The sequence below is a fragment of the Emys orbicularis genome, chromosome 2 (assembly GCF_028017835.1).
Source record: "Emys orbicularis isolate rEmyOrb1 chromosome 2, rEmyOrb1.hap1, whole genome shotgun sequence".
NCBI classification, from domain to species: domain Eukaryota; kingdom Metazoa; phylum Chordata; order Testudines; family Emydidae; genus Emys; species Emys orbicularis.
Genome location: NC_088684.1, coordinates 257987910 through 258012187, shown reverse-complemented (window position 1 = coordinate 258012187; position 24278 = coordinate 257987910). Strand labels below are relative to the sequence as shown.

At 44.0% G+C, this 24278-nt stretch overlaps 1 protein-coding gene across 1 annotated transcript in view; it reads left to right on the top strand.

Moving 5' to 3' along the window:
• Positions 1-24278, top strand: part of CUBN (cubilin) — a 208766-nt gene that overhangs the window by 60038 nt on the left and 124450 nt on the right. The window contains exons 27-28 of the mRNA XM_065398849.1: positions 3690-3877; positions 20286-20445. Coding sequence (XP_065254921.1) covers positions 3690-3877; positions 20286-20445 — 348 coding nt within the window. The remainder of the gene's footprint in view (positions 1-3689; positions 3878-20285; positions 20446-24278) is intronic.

Sequence of the window (24278 nt, the reverse complement as noted above, 5' to 3'; positions counted from 1 at the left end):
TTTTAAACAAAGCCATCGCTAAATCTTGGGGAGGGGGCAGGGGAGCTTAGTAGTCTGAAAGAGAATATGAACGGTATGTAGGTTTTTGGATTTAAAATATTTTTCTTTTTGTGCCATACTCTATATAATACTTTCATAGCTGGTACTTATCTTTTAAATTGTAAATCATGCAGAATTCTGGATTTTCTCCATAATCTTGAATATTGTCCCAATATTTAATTTTCTTCTTGCACAATACATTATGTGCCATATGGATTAGGTAAACTTTTGATACGTCACTAAGTATAAACAGCATTACAGTTAATCTTTGAATATCCTGAAGATGACATGTCATCTTGAGAGGAGTTGTAGGTTTAAAGAGAGGGCTGTAACTGGGAATTCCTCTGGGTTTGAATTACAGTAAATGATTATACCCCACTGTTTCTAATCAGAACGTTTGAAAAGCCAAGGATATTCAAGTTCAGTTTGTACTTGTGTGGTGCATTTTTTTTTAACTTTGACTGGCTCACTCATCCCTTAAAGGAATCCCACAGTCTTGCAGCATATTCTTTACATGTCACAAAGTAAGACTCTTGATTAGAAAAAACCTTGTAGCTATGTCCTTTTAAAGAGGACAGTCATGGGATTCTCTAGTCACTGCTGGGGAGTCCGCTTGTGACTGCATCTGTGGAAGCATTCTGCCTGGTCTGATGCCCCCTTCAGTCTCTCATTTATTCTGTGGCCCTTCTCATACTCCAGTAGTAACAGTGCTTCCTCTTCATGACTCAGGGTTCTCCCTCTTCGTGGCTTGGCCCTATAGCCAAGTGACTATAATTTTCTCCTTCCAGGATATCAAAGACTTAGTGGACCGGTTGACCGGGTATTGTCCCTGGCAATCTTCCAATTCAAGGCTATGCCACTTTCCCAGTGACTGGAAGGGGAGTCTGGGCCCGCCCTCTACTCCGGGTTCCGACTCAGGGACCCTTGAATCAGTGGCCAAGGTCTGCACCGTCTCAAATCTTGCTGCCATTTCCCTGAATCTTTTTCTACTCCACTTCTATCAGGCTTCCACTCCACCACCCTTCTGGGTAAACCCTTCTTTCAGGGCCTGGAGCCCAGGGCTTCTACTGTCTCCCTGGGTTTCCTCCTTTCCCTCTCTAAGCCCAGAGAGTGACTACAGGCTTCCACACTACAGCCTCCTTCTGCCCTCACTTCATGGCTTTATACCAGCCCTGCCTGCTCCTGTCCAGCTGGGCTCCACCCTCAATCAGTGCTTGCCTATCAAGCCAACTTTCTTTCAGGTGCAGCCTATCAGATTACTTAACCCCTTCTGAGCCACATTAACCCTTTCTATGGGGTGATCCCCTCATCACAAGGACCAACAGTGTGTTTACAAATGTAGGGTATCTGAGATATCAGCTAAAGGCATGTGTGTTTTGCCATTTACATTAATATTTTATTACTAATGATGCACAATAAATTCAATAAACAAAACTTTTGGTGGCTTGCTCAAACTCTGAAAATGTACAGCAGGTATCAGTTTGAAATAAGGTAGTTAATTACCAAATACATTCACGTCTTCTAGTTTGAACAATAGTGTTCGATGAAACATGACACATTCTAAAGGAAAATGTGCTTGTTGGTGTAAGACTAATATGCAGATGCACTTACATGCCAGATGTATTTCTGATACAAAAATGGGACCAGAAGGCAGCTGGTTAGTCCAACTCATATTCTTCAAAATCCATTTTGGAGTTTTCATGTAGTCTTTCCCAATGGATATCCTCCGCTCTCTACACTGGCTTCCCGTAGAATTTTGAATCAAGTTCTAGGTCTCAGTACTTATTTTCAAAGCACCCCATGGCCTGGGCCAAGGGTATCTGAAAAATCAACTAAAGATCCAGAATAAAGATGGTGGCTGACAGCTATGCTTCTCTGGCACAATGGAACTCTCAACAATCCAAGTAAAAGCTTGGCTGTGCGGGAGACAAAACTTCCTCTGGGGGCAGTCTGAGACTGTGGAATGAACTTCCCCAGGAGCTAAGGACTGTCACAAATCTCACCACTTTTTGCTCTAAGGGCAAGGTACATTTCTTTGGCCTGGCCTTTTCTCCCATAAATGCATGGCAACAAGTATATTTGTATTAAAAAAACCCACACACCCCAACCAAACAAGACACCACACTGCACATGCAACTCCCTCTGGGGAGAGGATGAGAGAACAAACTACACAGATGAGTATCATGTTCTTAAAGCACTACTAGAAGGCCCTCAGATACTACCATGATGAACACAGTATAAAAACCTCTATGGAATAGAATTGCTTTGCTTAACGTGTTCTTCAAACTCTCTGTATATTTCCTGTTCCAGACAGAAGAACGTCCTACTTTTCTATTTCCCCCCTGTAGCACGGCGTGGTCCACTCCTGCCATCTTGCACCACAGAAACCTGCTCAGACTGCACTAGATGGATATCCACACCGGGCTATTTATTTCAGATCTCTCCACCGATGCCTTTACAGTTTTAAACGGCAATACTATGTACAATGTCCCTTGTATCTTCAGCCCTTTTCCTAGGGCCCAAGAAGAGCGGATGTCTCCTTGAACTGAGAGCTCTGTGAGACTGGACTCAGCCAGCCCTGTTCCCCTTGCACATCCTTCCTGTGCCTTTTTATCAGTCCTCAGCTGATGGGTTAATTAATCCTTTAGCTCACCCAGCCTGCTATCCTGAGTAGCTAATCACATTTCATTCCCCAGTCAGCCCTCTTGGGGAGCTATTTAGTGTCAGAGTGATCAGACTAGAGACTCCCCTGTTAACTCCCTGCCACCCCCTTCATCTTATTCTGCTCCCATATAAACATTTATATGGGGTAACCAAGTACAGTATGCTCTGCATCACAGCATTTACTCATATTGATAGTCTCTGAGTCCAGTGGAATCCAGATTCAGGAAAATGAGAATCACTGATCCAACAGCATGGCTGTTCTATTCCCATATCTCTACTTTCTTTTCATCCCCCCCTCACTCCCCGGAGGGAAAAACTCTTTATCCCAGTCAAAATCCCCGAATTCTCTTCTAGATCTCTGCTTGATGACTAACCAGGGAAAGTATTATTAAGAACTTCACGCTGACTTCCAGCATGTTAAATCAGTTAGGATGTCCAGCACAAGCCAACTATGTTTTATTCGTCTTTCTAGCCATGTGTGATCTTTTTTTTTTTTCTAGTTCACTGAAATGGTATGTGAGTTTGCAGTATTGTGTCTAAATACAGCCCCAGCCACTGTAAATTGGTTCAAAGTGACTTATTTAGCTAGATGGTACATTGCATTTTTATTTTGAGTTTTTTAAAATAATATAAATAGATGTTTTAGAGAATAATTTTGCATTTGAAAAAAAGAAAAATAGGCGAAAAGAGTATGTAGGATAATGGGGGAAATCAGCTCATGATTCTAGTATTACTTGGGAGGAAGGATATGCTTGTAATGAATGACTTGTAGTTGGGATATCTGGATTTTGTTCCTGGTGCCTGTGTGTCCTTGGGAAAATCACTTACCTCTCTCTTTCTCAATTTCCTTCTCTGTAAAATAGGCATAATAATACCTACCTCATGGCAGTATTATTAGGCTTTATTCAGTAGCATTTGTAGATCATTTGAGATCCTGGGATGGAAAGCAGTATACTAAGTATAATTTATTGCTGTTTTTTTTCCAGTTTGCCAAGGAATAGTGATTGCCAACCGTAGCCAGGGCATCTTGGAAAGTTTAAATTATCCAAACAATTACCCTCTAAATGAACACTGCAGCTGGACCATCCAAACTACAACTGGCAATACACTTAACTACAGCTTTACATCCTTTGATGTAGAAGAAGGATCAAACTGTGATCTGGACTATTTGAAGGTATGAATCCAAATTCTAGACCACATGTAAATCAGTTCCTTTCATGGAGAATAGGCACTGAAAATACAGTATGCCCTAATTTTTTTCAAATTAGAAATATTTTGTTAGAAGAACAAGTAAAGAAACCCTAATTGTTACTGGTTACATTGTATATCTTACCTGTATGTCTATCAGTTTTAGTCATTTAGTACTTTGAACTCTAGTGAACAGCCAAAATCAGATGGAATCTGAACCTGTTAGTGAACCTGGCGGTTCATCAGTTTCCAAAGGGAACATGTCCTTATGGTATTTGAATGCTATTGGAATGACATGGCTTTTTTCTGCCTGGTCAAGATACTGTATGAGCTAGAGACATACTCATTGCAAAGAATAGTTGTACATCTTAACATTATTTTACCATGGGTAATATAACGTATGCTACCAATTCAACAAAGCACTTATGCACATGTTTGTGTATCCCTATTCAGCAAAGGCTGTAAGCACATGCTTAAGTTTCGTTGACTTGAAATTAAACACACGTTAAAGTGTTTTGCTGAGTAGGGGTAGTCTTAAACTCAAATTCAGCATGCGCGTAAGGGTTTTTGCTGAATTAACACAGCCTCTCTAAGAGTGAAATTCACCCCTGTACGGGGGGCTAACACAAAGCACTTATTCACCACTTAAGCTTTGTATAGGGAAGAATTTCACCCTAAGGGACTATATCCCAAAGTTTCGAATAGTATTATAGCTATTTGGAGCCAGGAAGCTGACAATGGAGTGGTGGATATCTAAAGGTTCATAGTATTCTTTTAGGCATACCTAGTGATTTGGGGGCTGGTCTTGCTGAAAGTCAGGTGACAGCTCTGCTAGGCCTGTTGGTCCATTCCATCTTAATATCCTACATCCTTGTCCATTTGGTATGCCAGTTTCCATAGTTGAAAAACTGGTAATAAACTGGTGAAAACTGATCAGTGAAGGGCAGGGACCATGAGCACAGTAGAAAGCCCTCAAGGAGAAAGGTGGCTGCTAGAAGACAGTATTCCAGGAGCCATGGCTGGATAGTGCCAGACTCGAGAGGACTTGATGGGCATTTTAAGAAACAGAAATAGAACACGTTGGTGGGAGGAGGAGGGGGTAGTGTGGATGTGGGGAACTGTGTCCTTTGTTTTAATAATTCCTAGTTTGTTTGATGAAAGAAAAATGGAATGAATTTACTAAAAAGGGTAAAACACAGGAGAAAATAGTCATAGAGCTGTGTTAAAGAGTCTTTAACTTACAAAAGAGGTGGCTAAGTTGCAGAGGCAAAAACCAGAAACATAAAAATTCAAAGTTCAGTTAGACACTTTCGAGGAAAGGATCATTTTGAGAGAAATCAAAAGAATTATTTTTTGTCATAATACAAATATGTCTGTCTTTAAATGTCATTTAAAATTACGATTCCCGGATATGGAAAAGATGTCTTCATTCTGCTGCGTGGCATACAAATATGTGCCAATATGTAAAAAGAGAACAAGGGTGAATGAGTTAGGAAATCAAGTAATATTTGTGTCACTCTTTGAATTGTGAAAAGGGGAATATTTTGGCATTAGTACAGAGATCTATGAGATACAGGGGAAAGGAGAGAATGCTTTGCTTTGTAATGTGCGTGTCACTGATTTTCTAAGCAGACTGCATATATATGGTATTCCTGTGCTGAAACCCATGCTGAACCTGACTTCTGTTTGTCAGGGGAGAAAGAGTAAAATCAGAATAAAGCCTCATAATTATTAGGGTGGAACAGATGTTGCAATTTTGCAAAATGCTAACGTTATTATTACATTTAAAAAGGAAAGCTCCAGAGGGATCAACCAGGAATAACACTGGTTAAAAAAGCAGGTGTATATTCCAGATGATTGAAGAAGCAGAAATATTTCATTATTATTATTATTTGAAATAGGCTTTGTGTTAACATATATAGGTGTATTCTGGCAGAAACCTTACTCAGCTGTATAGAGAATGCACTCCAGAAACCATGTAACTGCAGAAGGAAATAAAAGAGTGAAATCGCTCTAAAGAGTCAGTATAAGGACAGTGACTTACAATACGTGTTTTAGATTAGGGACTTATTCATAGTATGTATAAATGGGCCCAAACCAGGCCTTTGAATTTGAAACCCTTTAGAATTCTGGGGAGGAAGAGTATATGTGTGTGAGGGGATGTGGGAGGTATTGGGGAAGTGGGGGATGTGTATAGATACAGATCTCCGGATCAGACCCCACCTTTGTACTTTTGGACCCAGGTCAGATTCCAAACTATAAAAGAGCCTGTTTTTCAATTCCATATTGGTATGTGGCTAAAATATCTGAATTATGCCCTGATTCAAAGAGTTAGGATGGGAACTGTATTTTGTTTGGTAACTTGATATAATAAGGACTTTCAGCTTCACTAGCTGCTCCTTGGCCTGCTAAAAACGAAAGAAAGAAAGAAAAAGAAAACTTTTGCATTTGTTTTCTAGTGGCTGTAGGTTCCTTAGAGTACTGTCATCAACTAGATGAAAAAAAACAAATCTGTAAGTGTATAGCTGAGAATGCACTAACACAGTGCCCAGGTGATCAGGGATCAACCAGTGCAAATTAAATGCATGACTGAGCCAAACTGAAATGAAATCACATGGAGATAATGAGAAATCATTAGTGCGTTGCTTTTTCCTTTTCTTTCTCTCCTTTGATCACCGGATGCTAATGTTGTTTGAGTCAGGTTGTGCCTTGAAGGCACTGGCCAGCGTTGGGGTCGAGCCGACTCACCTCATCCCCAACGCAGCTCTGTGAGGGAGCACGACTCAGAGTTTGGATTGCATGGGACCTGATTCTCCACAGCTTTGCACCTTGCATAGGCATTCACATCTGTACTCAGGGGGGTAAAATGTCACCCTTCTGATTTGGTGGCATCTGAGACCTACTCAGAGCTTAATTTGTAATGAAAGAGGTGCTGGGGCTGAAGCAATTAGGTACCGGGGCTCTCACCATTTTTTTACTTTCATAACTGATGCAGTAAGCCCAGAGGTGCCGGGGCTATGAACTGCCAAGCCCAGAGGTGCCGGGGCTATGAACTGCCAAGCCTAGAGGTGCTGGGGCTCTGCCCTGGCAAGCCCTGGCACAAATTAATCACTGGACCTACTCTGCACAGTGTAAGTGCATACACAGGGCCAAAGCAGGAGAGAATCAGACTGATGGACTTTATCCAGGCATTTTCTAACATTAATGTAGGGTGAGCACTTCCAGAACAAATGAGCAGCATGTTCTGTTTCGTGGTCTGGCAGTGGAAGTTGGCTCTCTCCTAGTAACACTCGGAGGTTGCCCGACATTTTGCAGAGGGTTTACAGCTTAGTTGTTGAGAATATCAGAGCAGCGACGTGTACCAAAGCGGTGACAGTATGGAGACAGCACATACAGGGCTGCTGGAACAATTTGTATAGTGGGGGTGCTGAGAGCCATTGAACCAAACTATAAACCCTATATATGTTGGAAACCACTTCAAGCCAGGGGGTGCGGCAGCATCCCCAGCACCCCTAATTCCAGCACCTATAAGCACGTACCTTAGAGCAGACCTGCTTTTTTTTTTCTGATGTGCCACTAATGCTAGTTGAATTGGATTGTAATTATATTGCCTGCTGTGACTTGGATTTAAAACCTAGTATTAATCTTTTCAAGGGGAAAAATAGCCAGAAGGCTGTACCAGTGAGGTTAGGGACATTAACCTAGGAAAGAAATGCTGCATCTTTCTCTACTGTCATGATGCTGTTAGCTGAATAATAATAGTTTACTCTTCTATCTTTACTTATAGATTTACATTTTATTTAGTGTGACAGATCATAGGCTCAAAAGTGGCAAAGCTCTTTTATAAATAAAGAGAATTTAATGTTACTGCTTTAGAGATTTGAGTCTAGCAATAGGAATGAAATTCACTTCCTTCTTATCCAAGAAAAATATGATTTGAAAACCTCTTGTCTTCCTGTCCTTCAGTGGCTAACTCCCTCTATTTTCTTGTACTCACAGCACTTACCCCTCACTTTGAAGTCCAACATGTTTGGCATATGCTTGTAATGATCCTGGGGGAAAAGCCTGCCTACCTCTTCCCAATGGCACAAAAATGCTTGATGAGCCCCAGAACCAGTGTAGTTTTGCTGTGCAGGGGACAGGATGCAGGCCATTCATATATGAGAGCAAGTCTCTGTGCACTGTAGAGCACTAGTTGATGTCCACAATAGCACAGTGGGAGAGGATAGTAGATCTATATCTGTGCATATCCATTGGCTAACCTGCATGTGTAGTGGTGATGCTTATGTTCCATAGAGCATGGGCGGCAGGTATCATAGGCTGGAAGAGGCTGTGCATCCCCAAACAGCCAGGCATGGCCCCGCTCACACTCCACCCCCAGACCACCCGCTTCCTGCTCTGCAGCTCCCCCTGTGCTGCTGGGGCCAAGCCGGCCACCCTCCCAGTGCTCCAATGTTGGTGGCACTAGCGTGGGGGGCCGCGGTGGGTGGGGCTCTGGATCTGGTGGGGGGGGGCACGGAAGGGGCGGGTCCTGGGTGGAAGGGGTGGGACTGGAGGCTAGCCTCCCCTAGCTGACAGTTGACTCACCCCCCCCCCATGCCATGGAGGCTACTGAAGACATGAGTCTGCAGTAGCAAGCACAGAGTGGTCCTCCTGCTGCTCCAGAACTGGTACCGGGGCGAGTGGGGGGGGGGTAGAATTCCTCCCCACATCAACAAGCCCTGTAGAACTATCTTGCTCACAACTAGTTATTACACCTGAATATGTAGGCTCCAGCAAATGAGTGCATTCATTCACAGGACAGCTGTTCTTGAGTACTCTTTCATTTCCTTTTTCGGTAACAGGATATGTTTTTACCACAGCAACATTCCAGGAATACACCATAATATCCTCTCTCTCCATATGGGAATAATGCATTAGATAATGATTGCCTGAACTAAACTGGCAATCCTCTTTTTCTAATGAAGTTACACACAGAAGAAAAGAGGTAACACTTTCCCCCCCCGACCCTAGTTTTACTTGCTTCCCTAATTTGAACCAGTAAATAAGCTAACACCATATTGGAGCTGGGGGGAGTTGCCCAAGACATCTGAGTTATCATGTGATATATATGTCTTTTTAAAAGTCCAGCAGGAATTCTCCAAACCCAGAGGATGGCTCAGTTTGCGGACATACATCGATTGCAAAGTATCACCAGCAGTACATCGCCCTGTGGAAGCAGATGATAGATGGAATATATTCATCCGGGTTCTTTAGTCAGGCATCAAATTACAGCCTTCTGGCTGGACTGCAGTGGCATCTGGAAACCCATTAGCACGCAAGCTGATAATAATCAAACCTATCTACAGATATAAAATACCTACAGGGATTTACAATTCACCAGTAGAAGTTCCTCCGTATAGCATTCTGAGGATAAAGACAAATTCTCCTCTCAGCTCTCCATGGCAGTTCTTACCAGTGGTATCCTGCTTTCACTGCATGAACAGGTTTTCAGTGGGAGAGCTGAACAATTAGAGAGAGCAGAATATCAGTTAAGATCTGCTTTGACGATCCAAGAGGAGATTTGTGCTCAAAAGTTTTTCCAAATAGCCTTAATCTTCAGCTCCTCAGATGGTTAGGTATATTTAGAACCACTGTCAGAAAGCAGAACTGAAACCACACTAGTGAGGAGAAAACTCGGTGCTGTGGTAAATTTGTTAATGGTTAAGGGGCTACATGATCTCTAATTGAAATAAACCTCAGATGGCGAGTGACACCGAGTGATTCAGGATGCAACCAAATGGCGGTTTACTTGAAGACATGCAAAGCCCAGCATGAATGAGTAATACTTTATTTTTAGTTGCACATTTTCTTCAGCTGCTGCACCCTGCCAGCTCAGAGTAATGTGACTTTTCCTCTGCCTCCAGGAAAGCAACTAAATACAATGGGGAAACGGTGAACTGTCAGCATGTCCAATGCATGGTGATGTGTAAGCCCCCGGCAGTGAGAGGAAATTCAGCACTGATCCATCTTTGCTTGTAATTCTTCTATGCTCTAATGTCCCACCTCTGTCCTCCCAAATTCACTTGGGAAATGGCACTGTAGAGCCTGGCCTGTTTGATACACAAGTGAGACCTTCCAAGCAATGATGGAGCTTGTCTCTTTCACTTTATGGTTTTACCACCATTGAATGGAGGGACTCAGTGGCATTAGAAAGCCCAGATGATGCTTTTAAAGCTTCAAGTGGGTCCGCTAAGGGCAGGTCTTCACTACGGGGGGGGGGGTCGATTTAAGATACGCAAATTCAGCTACGCGAATAGCGTAGCTGAATTCGACGTATCGCAGCCGACTTACCCCGCTGTAAGGACGGTGGCAAAATCGACCTCCGCGGCTTCCCGTTGACGGCGCTTACTCCCACCTCCGCTGGTGGAGTAAGAGCGTCGATTCGGGGATCGATTGTCACGTCCCGACGAGACGCGATAATTCGATCCCCGAGAGGTCGATTTCTACGCGCCGATTCAGGCGGGTAGTATAGACCTAGCCTAAGATTCCCTTGTGAGAAGAAGGAATCCAAAATGGCAAAATCCTTCCTCACAGCCCACTTCTGTAAGTTCTGTCATTCCTTTGAGTAGGATCCATAGGGCAACCTCCCTCTCAGATGGCTTTAGGATTCTGTTCCCATTCCTAGAGGATTTTGTTTTACCGGAGACCTCAGTAAGTTAACTTGTTCCTGGGGCAAAATTTTCCATCTACCTTCATCAACATTGATTTGGCGCTCCCTCTTTAGGGATATCCTAAAGTGATCCATCCTGCCAGAAATATTTTGATACCACAGGGTTCTTTTCAGTTCAGAGTCCAACCTCACTCAGAGAGTATTAGGAATTAACTCAGTTTGTAGTCAAGTTAATCTGTGGTCTGTCGTTGTCTGTACTAGGACAACTGGCTCCAAACTCTACACAGTTATTTTGTGCTTTTTCAGTCTGTACCTTCTTCTTTCATTAATTTGGTTGCATCCGCCACAAGAGGATTCCCACCTCTTCATAGGGGTTTCACAGGGTCAGCCCTGGATTCTTCCAGAGTACGATTTTCCTGCCAGAGGATAATTTCAGGGATATAATTCTCACAGATCCAGAAGGGATCCTGCTTCCTTGTCCATCAATGCTTTACTACTTCAAAGTGAGATAGAACTCCTTTGTCTTTCTGATTCCCAAGGTACTGCAAAAGACAAGAAGTTCCGCCTCTAGTAGCCCCAGCCTTAGGCTCATAAATTTTGTTCTCATCACAAGAGCACTGTAACAGGGGCTTGGAGGGCTGGGCGGCCTAGTGGTTGAAGTGCTTGATTTTCAGCCTCCTTGCTTGGTCAACGTGCCTCAGTCTTTAAGGCTGGGGGAGAGAGGTAGAGTGACCTGGGCCCTTCCACTCCACCAGGTCCCAATCAAGGCTGATTCCCCACTCTAGCACTTTGAGTGCAGAAGGTGGGGGCCCACAAGGATTCTAAAAATTAATACTGGCCACTCCAGGCTTGTATTAAACTCCCAAGGTTACAGTTTCTCTCTGACCTTGGATGGGTAGATGCTGCCACCACCCAAGTGCAAAAATCCCTTTGAAGGCGCACTTGGGAATTCTTTCCTGTGGGGTACTCTCAGCCCTTCCCCTCCGGGGAAGAGCTGAGAAAGAAAACAAAGGAAATCAGCTGTTGCCACCAGCTAATTTAACAACATGTGCACAAACCATTTAGGACACCAAAAATCCAATCCTGTTCTTAAAAATGGTAAATTTTATTAAAAATAAAATGAAAGAAAATACATCTGGAACTTAGGCTTTTGCTAGATTTAAAAAACCCACTTACAAAATTTAAACATCGAGAATAACCTTCTTGAGGTCCAGTTTAAAGGTTACAAGCAAAACAAAAAGCATTTGGGGTTAACAGAGAGGAGTCCACAAGCCAACAAGAAATAAATAGAAATAAACCTAATCGCGTCTTTTTAGACATTTCCTAATTTATTTACATATCTGGGGTTTCAGATAAGCAATCTCTAGGTATGATCTGATGGTTTTTCATATCTGGCTTAAGCTTCTCACAGCATAACTGCTCCCTGTTCCTCTCTTTCCCGGAGAATCACAACACATAGACAAAGGGAAGTTTTTTCCCAATTTCAAAAATTTCTAGCCCTTCCATTTACTCTTTTGGTCAAGTGCCCAGTCTTTTCCTTTTACCTGTGGGCTTGTTACCCTTTACAGGTAAAGCAAGTGGAGAACAACCACCAAGAGGGATTCCATAGCCAACTGGCTGGCTGGGTGTCCACAAAAGGGAGCTATCCCCCCTCTCATTTATCACAGACCCTGAATTGGGGAGCCCCAGCAGGGAGCCTACATCCACTGCCCTGGGCTACTTCCTACCACTGTCCCTTCAGTTTGGGGCATGGCCCCTAAAGTCCAAGTTGTAGTGGCGGCTTGTCTCTAGTAGAGTCCCCTCATGGATCCTGGGTAGCATCCAGTTGCAGCTCCAGGTTCCTCCAGGCAGGGCAGCCATACGTTTGGTGGGGTCAGAACCCCACAAGGTCTCCATGCTTTGGTCACCCAGTTTTGTCTTAGGCCGGGTGCTCCTAGGCCTTGTTCTCAGTCTCCTCTAGCCAGTGGGACGGTGCTTGTTCCCCGGTGACTGCCTTGGCTGGCAGGCTAGTGATCCTTCCCCTCAGATAGGGAGGCAGTTAGCTCCTGCCTCTTCACCAGTCAGTCCCGAAATGAGCCAGGTTCTTTCCTTTTCTCTCCCCTCCAGTCCTGGCGTTGGCTGCAGGTATAATGGAGCAGATGCTGGCTGGGCCCAAAGGCTCTCTTTAACCCCTTCCATGCTGGTGGGCGGTTTTTCTGCTTCATCATAGGCACTCTGTTTCTTTTCCTCTTCAAGCAGACTTTTCAAGCAGAAAGAGAAGGGAGGCTTCTTCACCTAAACCCATCTTCTCAGGAATTTCCTGTGTGACTGTAAGAGCCCTAATAGCCTAAAGTGCTCTTCACTTTACCAGAGAGGGGAAGCAGGTCACTCTGAAATCCCTAGTGCCTTGTACCAGGAAAACAGATGCTTTAACAATGCAAACATTTCCCTGTCTAGCTTGGAACTGCAGGCTTGGCATACGCTTGTGTAGGTATGCTCTCTTCATACACTGTGCTTTGTTAAACAGCTTCTCCATTGGTTCATTCATAGGTACAGCTTACATTTCTTTATACTTTTTTAATGTACTGTAAAGAATACAGCCTTGCAAAGGGAACCAGTCAGTTTCTTGCATCAAGTGTAAAGCTGGAGAGATACTGGAGAAATGAGGTTTTACCGAACTCTTGTGTAGCCAGTTTTTCACCTTTATTTGCTTTGAAATGGTGATAATACTGGCAGGATAAGAAATGAAAATTCCTCCTCCTCCTCTTTCTTCTTTTCCTCTTCTTCCTCCTTTTCATTTTTCTTCTTCTTCTTCTTCTTTTTTTAATTCTTACTACAGTAAAACATGGAATTTAACCCAACTTGACACTTTTAACAAGGTTGCAGGCTCAGATAACGAGGCAAAACATAGACTCCCTTTATCAGATACCACTTCTGTTATTAAAAACTAGACATTTGCACATTCCGTAGGTTATGTAGATCCCAAAGAAATTATCTTTTCACGTCTTGTGTTGCATGAGTTCACATTGTTCTGTACTACAGAAGAACATGGCTAACTAATGAAACAGATGCAATGAAGGTGCAGAGACATAGAGGACGGCTGCCCACAGTTGTGACATGCAAAGCACACGGACCATATTTTCTGGCTTGCTCTGCTCTCTTTGTGGTGCTCAAGTGGCACAAAGTGAGTGGAGACTGCCAGTCACTCCCCAGCTGGTAATACCTCTGCGTGGAAAAATCCATGCACATGCACAGATACTAAAAGGGGAGGGTTTATAAGTCCCATAAGAAAAGAGCTTTGAGGAGAAGTTTGAAGGAGGGGAGTGTGGAGGTGCAGGTAGGAGAATCCAGGAACAGGAGCATTTAGCATGGAAGAAAGGATGGAGATGGAGATGAAGTGGGGAGGGAGACTAACTTAACATCCTGGATGGAGGGAAGAGGAAGCGGAGGAGAGTAGGAGGAGATGGCTGCAAAGAGGTAAGTGGGAGATGCTAAGTAATGTAGGTACATTTGATATTTGGGCTTAAGCTACTACATTTTAAACCAGATTTCAAATATCTCAAACTCTGGTGGTGTTCAGAGCTGGGGGTTTTGTTCAGTTGCCAAATTCAGCTTCTGAAATCCCTTCTCCTCATCTGGAATATCTGGTGGTTTTTAGAGCAAGGGGTTTGGGGTGGTTTCATCTCTGGTGTCAAACCATTAAATAAATCACATGAAAATACTTTCCAGGAAATTGCAAGATAAATAACAGAAACCCTAGATTTAAAACAAAAATATTTCTAGCTGCAGCAGTTGTTAAATGCAGGCAAAATCTGCCATCTACAACTATCTAGAATTAATAGCTCTCAGAGATTTTTCTCTACAGGTAATTGTAATCCCTTCCTACCATGCACACACACCTTTAGTCTTAGTTTTGTGCTCCTGTATGTGGCAGAGATCAGAGTGGTCCACACAGGGTAAATCACTAAAACCCTTCAACTGCCCCAGCACTAGATGGTGAATGTCTGTATAGCAGTGAGCTATTGTGGTGACCCACATCCTGAAGCATTAGTTAAGTTTCCTTTTTTTTGGCTGACAGATGTGAGGGTTTCTGAACCTGCGCCTTACGAGCTATTTCTTCTGTAAGAAAATTTGTCTCTTGGAAATGTATTTTCTCTGTTAATTCCTGATCTTATCAGTAAAAAGTTTTTAAAGGGTGATTTTACATTTCTTGTGTCCTCTTAGGAGTTCTTTACTGTTCAGTTGTTTATTTTGTCTTCTTTGGCTTACCTTTCGTTTTCTGCTAACGGGCTTTGTTTGTGGGGCTATCAGTTTTTTCTTTTCAGAGAACTATCCAAGCTGGAAGGGTGGCCACATGGCCTTTAATCATTGCTCCTGGTACTTATGTTTGTCAAACAAAAATATCACCATGGTTCTTTTTTTACTTCTGAGAGCATCACGGCTCTGCATGCTACATCTACTGATTTAGGGTTGCTCTGTAGCCCTCAGAAGATGGGTGGAACACAACAGGTCTTTGCTGGTCTGCCATGAAGCATCTCATTTTGTAAGTTCAGCTCCAGGCTGTTGTGGAAGATCTCTGAGAAGGCTCTAAAGATTCTCTGAGAGTTCAACCAAATTCATATCAACAATCAAAATTGTATTTATGGAGTGTTTGTTTTTCCCTTTCATTGGATTGAGTAATCCACCTTCTAATGGATCCTAGAGAGTTTCCATGACAAGATCCCAGAACGCCCAAGCAAGGTGTTGCCTGTCAGACTGCTTCTTCTGTTTAACAAATCTTTGACCGCAGATGTGACAGCAAGAGACTCCCAAATTCTAATGTCAGTCCTGACTCCCTTTGAGACCTTAGCCATGTCACTTAACTTCTCTCCTTGTTTTTCACCCTACATGAAAGAGGGGTACTACTACTTCCCCTATCTCACAGGTGCATTATGGGAATTCATTAATTCTTGTGAGGTGCTGTGAAGATGAAAAGTGTAAAAAATGAAAAGCTAATATTGGTGGCCATAGCATAGAGGTTCACACAGGAAGCAGGCTGAACCAGCATTCCAGTCAGAGTCTGCACTGGGCACTAATAACCTTCCAGGTGGAATTCAAGTTGTTGCTTTTGACTGGTAAAGCCTTAAATGGTTTTTGATCTTGGTCCCTGAGAGATTGCCTCTGCTCTGCATAGTTACAGGCAGTTGCGGTAACTTCAGAGGGAGCCCTCCTGATACAGAAGATGCATGTTCCATGGAACCATAGCCTTCGGTACTGGCAAAAAAGAAAAACAAGGAAAATAAAGGGAAACAAGATAAGTCTCCTGACCTTTTAAGGCATGGGCCTCTCCAGATGGAGCATTTCTCTGCCGTGGCCAATCTATGTAGAATCGGGACTGAGACCTTCCTCAGCCTGATCAAACAAGAGAACAAGTGTCAAACCAAGGAAGGCTTGCTTCAGCCAAGGTTCCCTAAAGCTGGGGAAGAAGGAAAAGAGGAAAAAACCACAGTCTTTAACGTAAAGCTTCTGGGGAATCATCTTGCTCTTCTGCATAAGCAAGGCAGTCAGTTTACCAGCTTCTCCTTGCTTATTATTAATAGTAGTAGCAGCAAGTTGTAGCAGCACCTACAGGCTCCGAGCAAGTTCAAGGCCCCATTGTACTAGGTATTGTACAGACACGTAGGATGAGATAGTTCCTTCCCCAAAGAGCTTACAGTCTAAATAGACAAGGAGCAAGGTGAGAAACAGGCACAAAGCCTTGCCCAAGATCACCTAGCAGGTCAGAGCTGGGAATAAAGCTCCTGTGTCCTCATTCAGTGCCTCATCCACTGGACCACGCTGTCACATCTTCCTGGAATGGATTTGGTCAAGGAGTACCCTGAGCCAGTGTCTTCCCCAGGCTATCAGAAGAGAAAGAGCACTTTGGCCTTCTCTCAGGAGTCTGTCTCCAGCATATCACACCTTCCCCTTTATATCCATGCCACACTAAGTCTCTCTTTCCAGCAGGCAGGTTTAGCAACTTCTTCAGGGCAGCAAAGGCCCTCTGCCTGGTTCCTTTCTTAGGGCAGGTCTACACTAACCCCCCAATTCAAACTAAGGTACGCAACTTCAGCTAAGTGAATAACGTAGCTGAAGTTCGAAGTACCTTAGTTCGAACTTACCTCGGTCCACACGCGGCAGGCAGGCTCCCCCGTCGACTCCGTGGTACTCCTCTCGCCAAGCAGGAGTACCGCAGTCGACGGCAAGCATTTCCGGGTTCGACTTATCGCGTCCAGACAAGACGCGATAAGTCGAACCCAGAAGTTCGATCGCTCGCCGCCGAACTACCGGGTAAGTGTAGACCTACCCTTAGAGAGTTAACAGTGGGGCATATACATCCACTTCTAGGGATGCTAAAAAGGAGTTTTCCATGAGGGGCCTTGGTTTTGGAACTCATTCCCTGGTCAATTCTCTAGAGCCTAGATCTGTTAACTGTCTGGGCACTCTGCAAACCTCACCATCTTTTTCCCCTAGGGCACTAGGGTGGGAGACACGGTGATGAGCTGGAACATGGAGGATCTTTTCGTAAATTATTGTTATTAGGGAACTGGCTTTTTGGTTATTAGAACTCAGTGTCTTTAGATGGTTCCATTTTTTGCATGTTGTATTATCTGCCTTAATTGTTGTGAAGCATCAAGAACTTGGGATGAGCACTAAATAATTCTGAGCAAATAAAATAGAAAACAAATATCTTCTCGGAAAGGGAGCATGCATGTTCCTGTATGAATACTTTGGAAGGAGTCCAGTTATCAATTCCTAGTGCCATTATGGTGGTGGAGTCTCTAACAAGTTACCCCATACTTCAGTTGTCCTGTCCAGACAATGGAAATACCCTGCCTGATATGGGTTAGGCAAGAATTGTCTCTCCTCTTTCAACAGTTCAGAGAGTAGTTCAGATGATAAAACAGAGGCTCCGTAAACAAAAAGCAGAGTTAAGACACAAAGAGACGAATCGTGGCCCAGAGTATTTGCACTCAACTTTAGTGGCAATTGCTTGTGCATATCAAAGGGCAAAATTTGCTCTTAGATGTTCAAAATGCTTCTTGAAAAATACACAGCTGTTCCCTTCATTATAAGGGTAAGAGAGCCTCAAAAAAAAAGTCTGTAATTCTAGCTGTAGTAAGCCTGCCTCACTCTCAATGAGTTACAGCTGGCTGGTCATTTGAATTTCCTGTGAATAATATTCTGCTCTGAAAACAGGATCAAGAGACAGCACTGATTAAGTGGTTTCCATAGTAACCGTTATTTGTATACTGAAAAACTGACTGTTTGTTTTCAGGGGAATTACATAGGTATGTGATGTTAGCTGTCTGTTTGGGTAAAACTAACGCCCACTTGATGAAATCAAACTTAGAAAAGATCCATGAGACTTGTTTTTCGTTTCAATTTGAGTGTTGCTACCGAATGGTTCAGTCAATAACTTTTATAGGCTTTTATTTTTTAACATTGTACCTAGTGTTTAATCGTTTAATATGCATTTTTAGTGCATTTTTCCTTTCCATTTAAAGGTACAGAATACTTAAGTTTCTGCACTGATCCATATTTCCCTATTCAGATTTTTCTGTTCAGAGTTTTCAGACCCAGGAACTTGGGTGGGGTGGGGTGGGAAGATGTCTATTTTAAGAGGCTATTCTAGGAAGTAATGTTTTTAGAAGAACCAACCATTTTAATTCATATGAGAAATCTAATTGGATATGACTTCATTTAACTTTGATGAACTACAGACAAAGAATGTCCCAGCTGTGATTTGGTGCACAGTGCATCTCATCTTCATTTCATCTACCTGTAGGTCAGTTACACAGTTGTTGCAGAAAATATTGACAGATGTTAAACTTGTCAACATCCGAGGAGGATGACATTAAACAAACTTCTGTGCCCTAGCACCAAACACAAATAAACAACGTTTTTTTGCAAGAACTAGGAGAGGTTTTTCTGTTTGGAAGTAAGAAGTTCTCAGGCTTGTCTGTCCTCACCTTGGAAGTTTTGGAGAAAAGGATAATCAGCACTGTTAGGCCTCCTGTTGTAATTCACTGGTAATGTTTTGGGGATTCATAGGTTCACGGACTTTAAGGCCAGAAGTGATCACTGTGATCATCTAGTGTGATGTCTTGCGTAATACAGGCCATAGAATTACACCCAGTAGTTCTTGCTACAGGCCCAGAGCTTCTGGTTGAATTACAACAAATCTTTTAGAGAAGATAGCTGCTCTTGATTTGTCCCTTAAGGGTTTGAGAGCGAAGCTGAGTGGACTTCTTGTCCCTCAAGCCTGTAAATGTGTTAAATCGCTACAGGGTTTTCTGAAAATCCTAGTCTTTGCACAGCATGAGCAGAGCACTTAATTGAAATATTTTATCATATGTGACTCTGCAAAAGCTTACAACCAGCACGGTTCATTAGCGCCTTTGATTTTACCGTGGGAGTGTAGAGTGTAACACAGCTCCACCCAATGGACTTTCGGGTGTTCAGAGAAGAGCTTCTGAAATTAGAACAAAGATCAATTTTGGCTGGCTCCCTAGAGATCATCCCTTTGGCTCTTTGCAGCCTGCGGAGAGAGAATATTACAGTAGTCAGCTCAAAACAGAGAGAGGTTTCTGTTGAAATTCTAAAAAGGAACATGCCAGAGACTCAGTGATGAGGATGTCCAAATAAGGTTTCTATGCCAACTATTTACTGGACTGTCTTGAAAAGATATGTCCTATGAGTCAGAAAATCAGATGATTACTAAACCAGGGCAAAGTGATAAAGAAGTACAAGGTTGTTGCTCCAAACTTTGAGTATGATAGTAATAACTGTAGGCCTGAGAAACAAACAAACAACATGACCGTAATTGACAATCTATATCTGTTGTTACAAACTGAACAGAATTTGGCTAAGATGGAAAGATCTGTCCCCCCTTTTTTTTTCAGGTTTGCTATAGATAAGACACCTTCGCCCTGATGGGCAATATTAGCATTTGGACATTTGATCAAGAATGGCAGTGTGTATTCAGGGCAGTGGTTCTCAACCTATTTACCATTGTGGGCCGCATATGCAGCTCTCTATGTGTTATGAGGGCTGCATCCACACAATATATATACTGCCTGTATGGCCCTGAGGATGTCACATGGGCCGCAGCTGTGTGCTGATTGGGGTGCAGGTTGAGAACCACTGATTCAGAGCATTTTTAGGCCAAACAGTTTCAAAACTAGGTGGCTAAAGTCAGGCCCCATACCGAGGGACCTAAATAAATGGCTGAGTTTTCAAAAGTGCTGAGCACCCAGCAGCTGTCCATAAAGTCACTTATTCAGGTGCTTGTTTAAATATAGATTTAGGAGCCTAATTTTAGGCTCCCAATTTTAAAAATCTCAACCTAGGAGTATTTCTTTTTTGGAGGGAAGGGGGGAGAAAGGGGTTTGGAGAGGGAATGATTTAAAAATGTGTGTTGGTGAATTTCCTCTTTGTGTTGTGTGTGTGGGGGGGAGGGATTGTTGGAGGTGAAGAATATAAAGAGCCATTCCCCAACACACATGGAAAAAGAAAAAGGCTGGTGATATTCCTACGGTACAAGACGACCATTTGAGTTTAGCAGAGCTAAATACGGGTTAGCATTTCATCCGACTCTAGCTGTGCTCCTCCTAGTACATTTTGATAGCGTAGAGTAGCATGTACACTGTGTGTCATTGTTCTTTCTTTAGAAGTCTATTATAATTCCTCGGAATCAGGAAGCTGCTTTTACTACACTGGGATTCTTCTTGTTTCATTTCAGCTCTATGATGGACCCAATGCCCAATCCAACCTGATAAACACTTTCTGTGGAAATACTGTTCCCATTGCAGGGAATACCACAGGCACCAGCCTTCATGTTGTGTTTTACTCTGATGGACTAGCCTCTAAACAGGGGTTCCAGATGCTGTGGCATATAAATGGTAAGCTACCCAGAATTTCTCAGTCACTTTATAATGGATAATTCCTTCTTCTCTACAGTATAATATGCTCCAAGCTTACTTCAGCTAATTGCACATTACTAGAAATAAACCAGATATAGGTATGAAAACATCACTTTCCCCTCCAACTTTATAATGGATTTAATACTTAATGTTTGCATGCACACACATATGAAAGGATCTGCCTTACTGGCAAACTAATTAATTATAGGGGCCATGGATTGAGTGTACACGGTAAGTGAACTGGCCTTTCTCAGCTAGAGGTAGTTCCTTTGGAACAAAGGTGAGCTGCATTTGCAGGGCAATGTGGGAAAGTTTGTGTGACTTCCCCTATGCTGAAGATCTGTGAAGAGAGATCTTAATGTTTCATTAGAGATGAGCCCAGCACTACAACTTTCAGGCCTGGATCTGGCCTGGATTTCAACCCCCCAAGTTCGGGGTGTATGCACTTGGGAGTTCAATTCCAGCAGCTCTCTAGTTTCCTTTGCTGACATTTAGTTCCTTCCATGAGTAGTAAATTCAATTCGGTCCTCCCCCAACTCCTTTCTCTCTATGAAATGGCATTGGCTGTGCTGTGCTCAGGATGCTTTTGCCCTGTACCCACATGCAGCAGATGCTGCCACACGCTTCATTAACTCGCCAAGCATGCATACCCGTTAATAAACCAATCTGTTAATCACTATGTTCACGCAAGCTATGTTTGCATTTTCTTCGGAAGTGAAGCTACAACTGCAACTTTATCGCTGTGCCCATTTAACAGCAATATTCACTATAACAAGATTGAATCTTACGCCTTTGTACATCCCATCAAAGAGGATCTGACCTTGGAAATAATTAAATAGGCATAGTTGCCCTGTCTGCCTAATCAGTTCACACTATTCAGCTTTGACAGCATTGTAAAGCAGCTGAAATCTGCTGCAGAGGCCCCAGCACCGCCGCAGACTGCTGTCATTTGTTGGCTCCCAGAGGGCTCTCTTTGACTAGACAGTCGAGTTAAGAATTCAAAGGAGGTCAAGGAGTGTTTTTGGGAAAAGGGTGACATATGCGAAAGAAGTGAGACCTTCGGCTGGACGCAGCAGGGGAAGTGCTACAGCACAAGGGTATGTTCTTATGACTGGGAGGTGATGTCATCCTGGAGCTACACAAAGGAAGAAAGAGTGGAGCCTTTTGTGTGCACAGAGAGATGACATCAGCCCCCATACAGTAGCCATGGTTTTTGTTTAACGTTCTTTGCTAAAACTCTGAAAAACCTGCCTGGTGCATAGTTCCCTCTTTCTCCCTCCTCGCAGCCCTGAACTCTCCAAACTCAGAACTAGCTCTCCCCCGCCCCCTCCACATTCCTCCTCTATTGTACATTACTTTCTGTGTCAGTAAGCTCTCATTTTAACTCCTATGCACAAGACCTGGGCCTGAAGCGCCACAGACTTTGGGGAGGTTTGGATCTGAACTTCCTGGCCCGAGTGCAGTTCTGTAAGAGAGAGCTGAACCAGGACGCTGAATCTGAATGTCCTCGAACCCTGGGGAGTTTCACATCTGGAGCTGGACTTCACAATGTGGAGTTCGTGCCAGCTTGCTGATACTGGAGCAAATGCCTCTTGCACTGATTTTCAACCCCCTTTCTCCTGTCTTTTGTAACCCCTGGCCCCATCATATATACACAATAAAGGTTCCCCATTTAGCCATAGTTCCATCATATATTGTAATATAAATGTATTAGCAGTGGTTAGTAACATGTGCATGTACCTCTGCTCTCTGCTGTATAGAATCAAACCTGCTTGAGTGTCTGAGATTATGGGCTAGCTTCTGGCCCTGTTCCAGCCCCTGTGGGTGTGGCAAAGGGACCAGGGAGCTCTCAGCCAACATGTAGCCAATATGGATGGCTCCTGTGTCAACTGCTCCCTTCCCCTCCACCCAGTGTAAGGGTATTTCAGGGATGGGAAGGAGCATGGCCTAATCTATTCCAGGGGTGGGACTGAAGCAGACGTGGATTTTGAGTCAGGTATCAGTAACCTAAGACCCCACTATGCTGAGCAGATCTCAGTGTAGGAGAGAGACTGGGCCTATGTGTCTCTTTTTGTGGTAGAGACCAGTGTTTTGGAGTGGAAAGTCCTGTATTCTGTTCCCCAAACATCTTAACTGGTGGCTACGGTGTGTGCATGCTATATATCTCTGAGACTCATGTGCCATGTTGCTGAGAGGGATGTACTTAGATTTGCAGCCATGTGTTTGTACAACTTCACACTGACACAGCTCTCAACCCTCCCTTCCCAGCATCTTTGTTTGAAGCTGTGCAATGACCGCAAATAACCAGACACTTTCCCTGTTGCTGACTGACTTAATGAGCCCACTTCAAACACCAAAGGGCACAAAACATTTAAACTAATCTTTTGGGTCTTCCCTCTTCAGAGCAGAATATAAATTGCCAAATGGAAACCGAGCAGTTTTAATGCCTCCACCGTACCAGAAATTTGTACTGATTTAACTACATTGTTTTAGAAACTGATTTGGTTAAATCAGTGCAGCTCCCTTGTGTGGGGATTATTATTTCATCTTAAAAGTGCCTTATAACAATGTAGCTTAAGCAGTAAGCTTTAGTACAAAGGATTCAACTGCAGCGGAATCGATATACCATTCTTAAACTGAAATAGATGTCCATACAAGGGATTTAATTGATGTAATGTAAATTTAGTTACATTGGTTCAGTTTACTCCTGTAAACAAGCACTTAGAATCTTAGAGGGGCTTATTCCCGATGAGAAAGCTTGATGCTGCAAACTTTTCATTCCAATTCTGCTGTTTTCTAGGAAGCTCGACACATGTAGGGTTACCATATTTAAAAAATAAAAAAAGAGGACACTCCACAGGGCCCTGGCCCCACCCCTTTCCCACCCGCCCCCCAACTCCACCCTTTCCCCGCCCCAACTCCGCCCCTTCCCCAAAGTCCCCGCCCTAACTCCGCCCCCTCCCTGAGCGCCCCGCATTCCCCCTCCTCCCTCCCAGCCATGCAAAAAGGGCTGCCCGAGCGCTACCGGTTTCACGGTTTGCTGGGCAGCCCCCAGACTCTGCGCCCCCAGCCGGCGCTTCCCCAGCGCAGCTGGAGCCCGGGAGGGGAAGCGCCCAGCCGGGGGCGCAGGGTCTGGAGGCTGCCCTGCAAACCGTGAAGCCGGTAGCGCTCGGGCTTCGGGCAGCCCCCGTGCCTCCGGACCCTGCGGCCGGGCACTTCCCCTCCCGGGCTCCGGTGGCTGCTGTGCTCCCTGAACTCCTGGGCTCTGTAAGCGCCGAGCTGCCCGAGCACTACCGGCTTCGGGCAGCCCCCATGCCTCTGGACCCTGCGCCCCCGGAGCCCAGGAGGGGAAGTGCCCGGCTGGGGGCACAGGGTCCAGAGGCATGGGGGTCGCCCGAAGCCGGTAGCGCTCGGGCAGCTCGGGCGCTTACAGAGCCCAGGAGTCAGGGAGCACAGCAGCCCCCGGCGCCCGCTCTAAGGTAAGCCAGGGAGTATTTTTCCCGGACATGTTCAGCTTTTTGGAAATTCCTCCCGGACGGGGGTTTGATTACCAAAAAGCCGGACATGTCCAGGAAAAACCGGACATATGGTAACCCTAGACACATGCAAAGTTCGTTTTTGCTCCTACAATGTGCTCTTGAAGAAAGAAACAACACTTGGTAACACGATGGGTGTTGTAGGGATGATACGCTGATTGAATTACTTCTCTACAAAGAAAAAAGAGTTGGGAGGCCAAAGGTCTGTCAGTGCTAAATTACACCAAGGGCAACTGTCTCTGTGAGAAGACACACGTTCCCTATGCACTCCAGCTA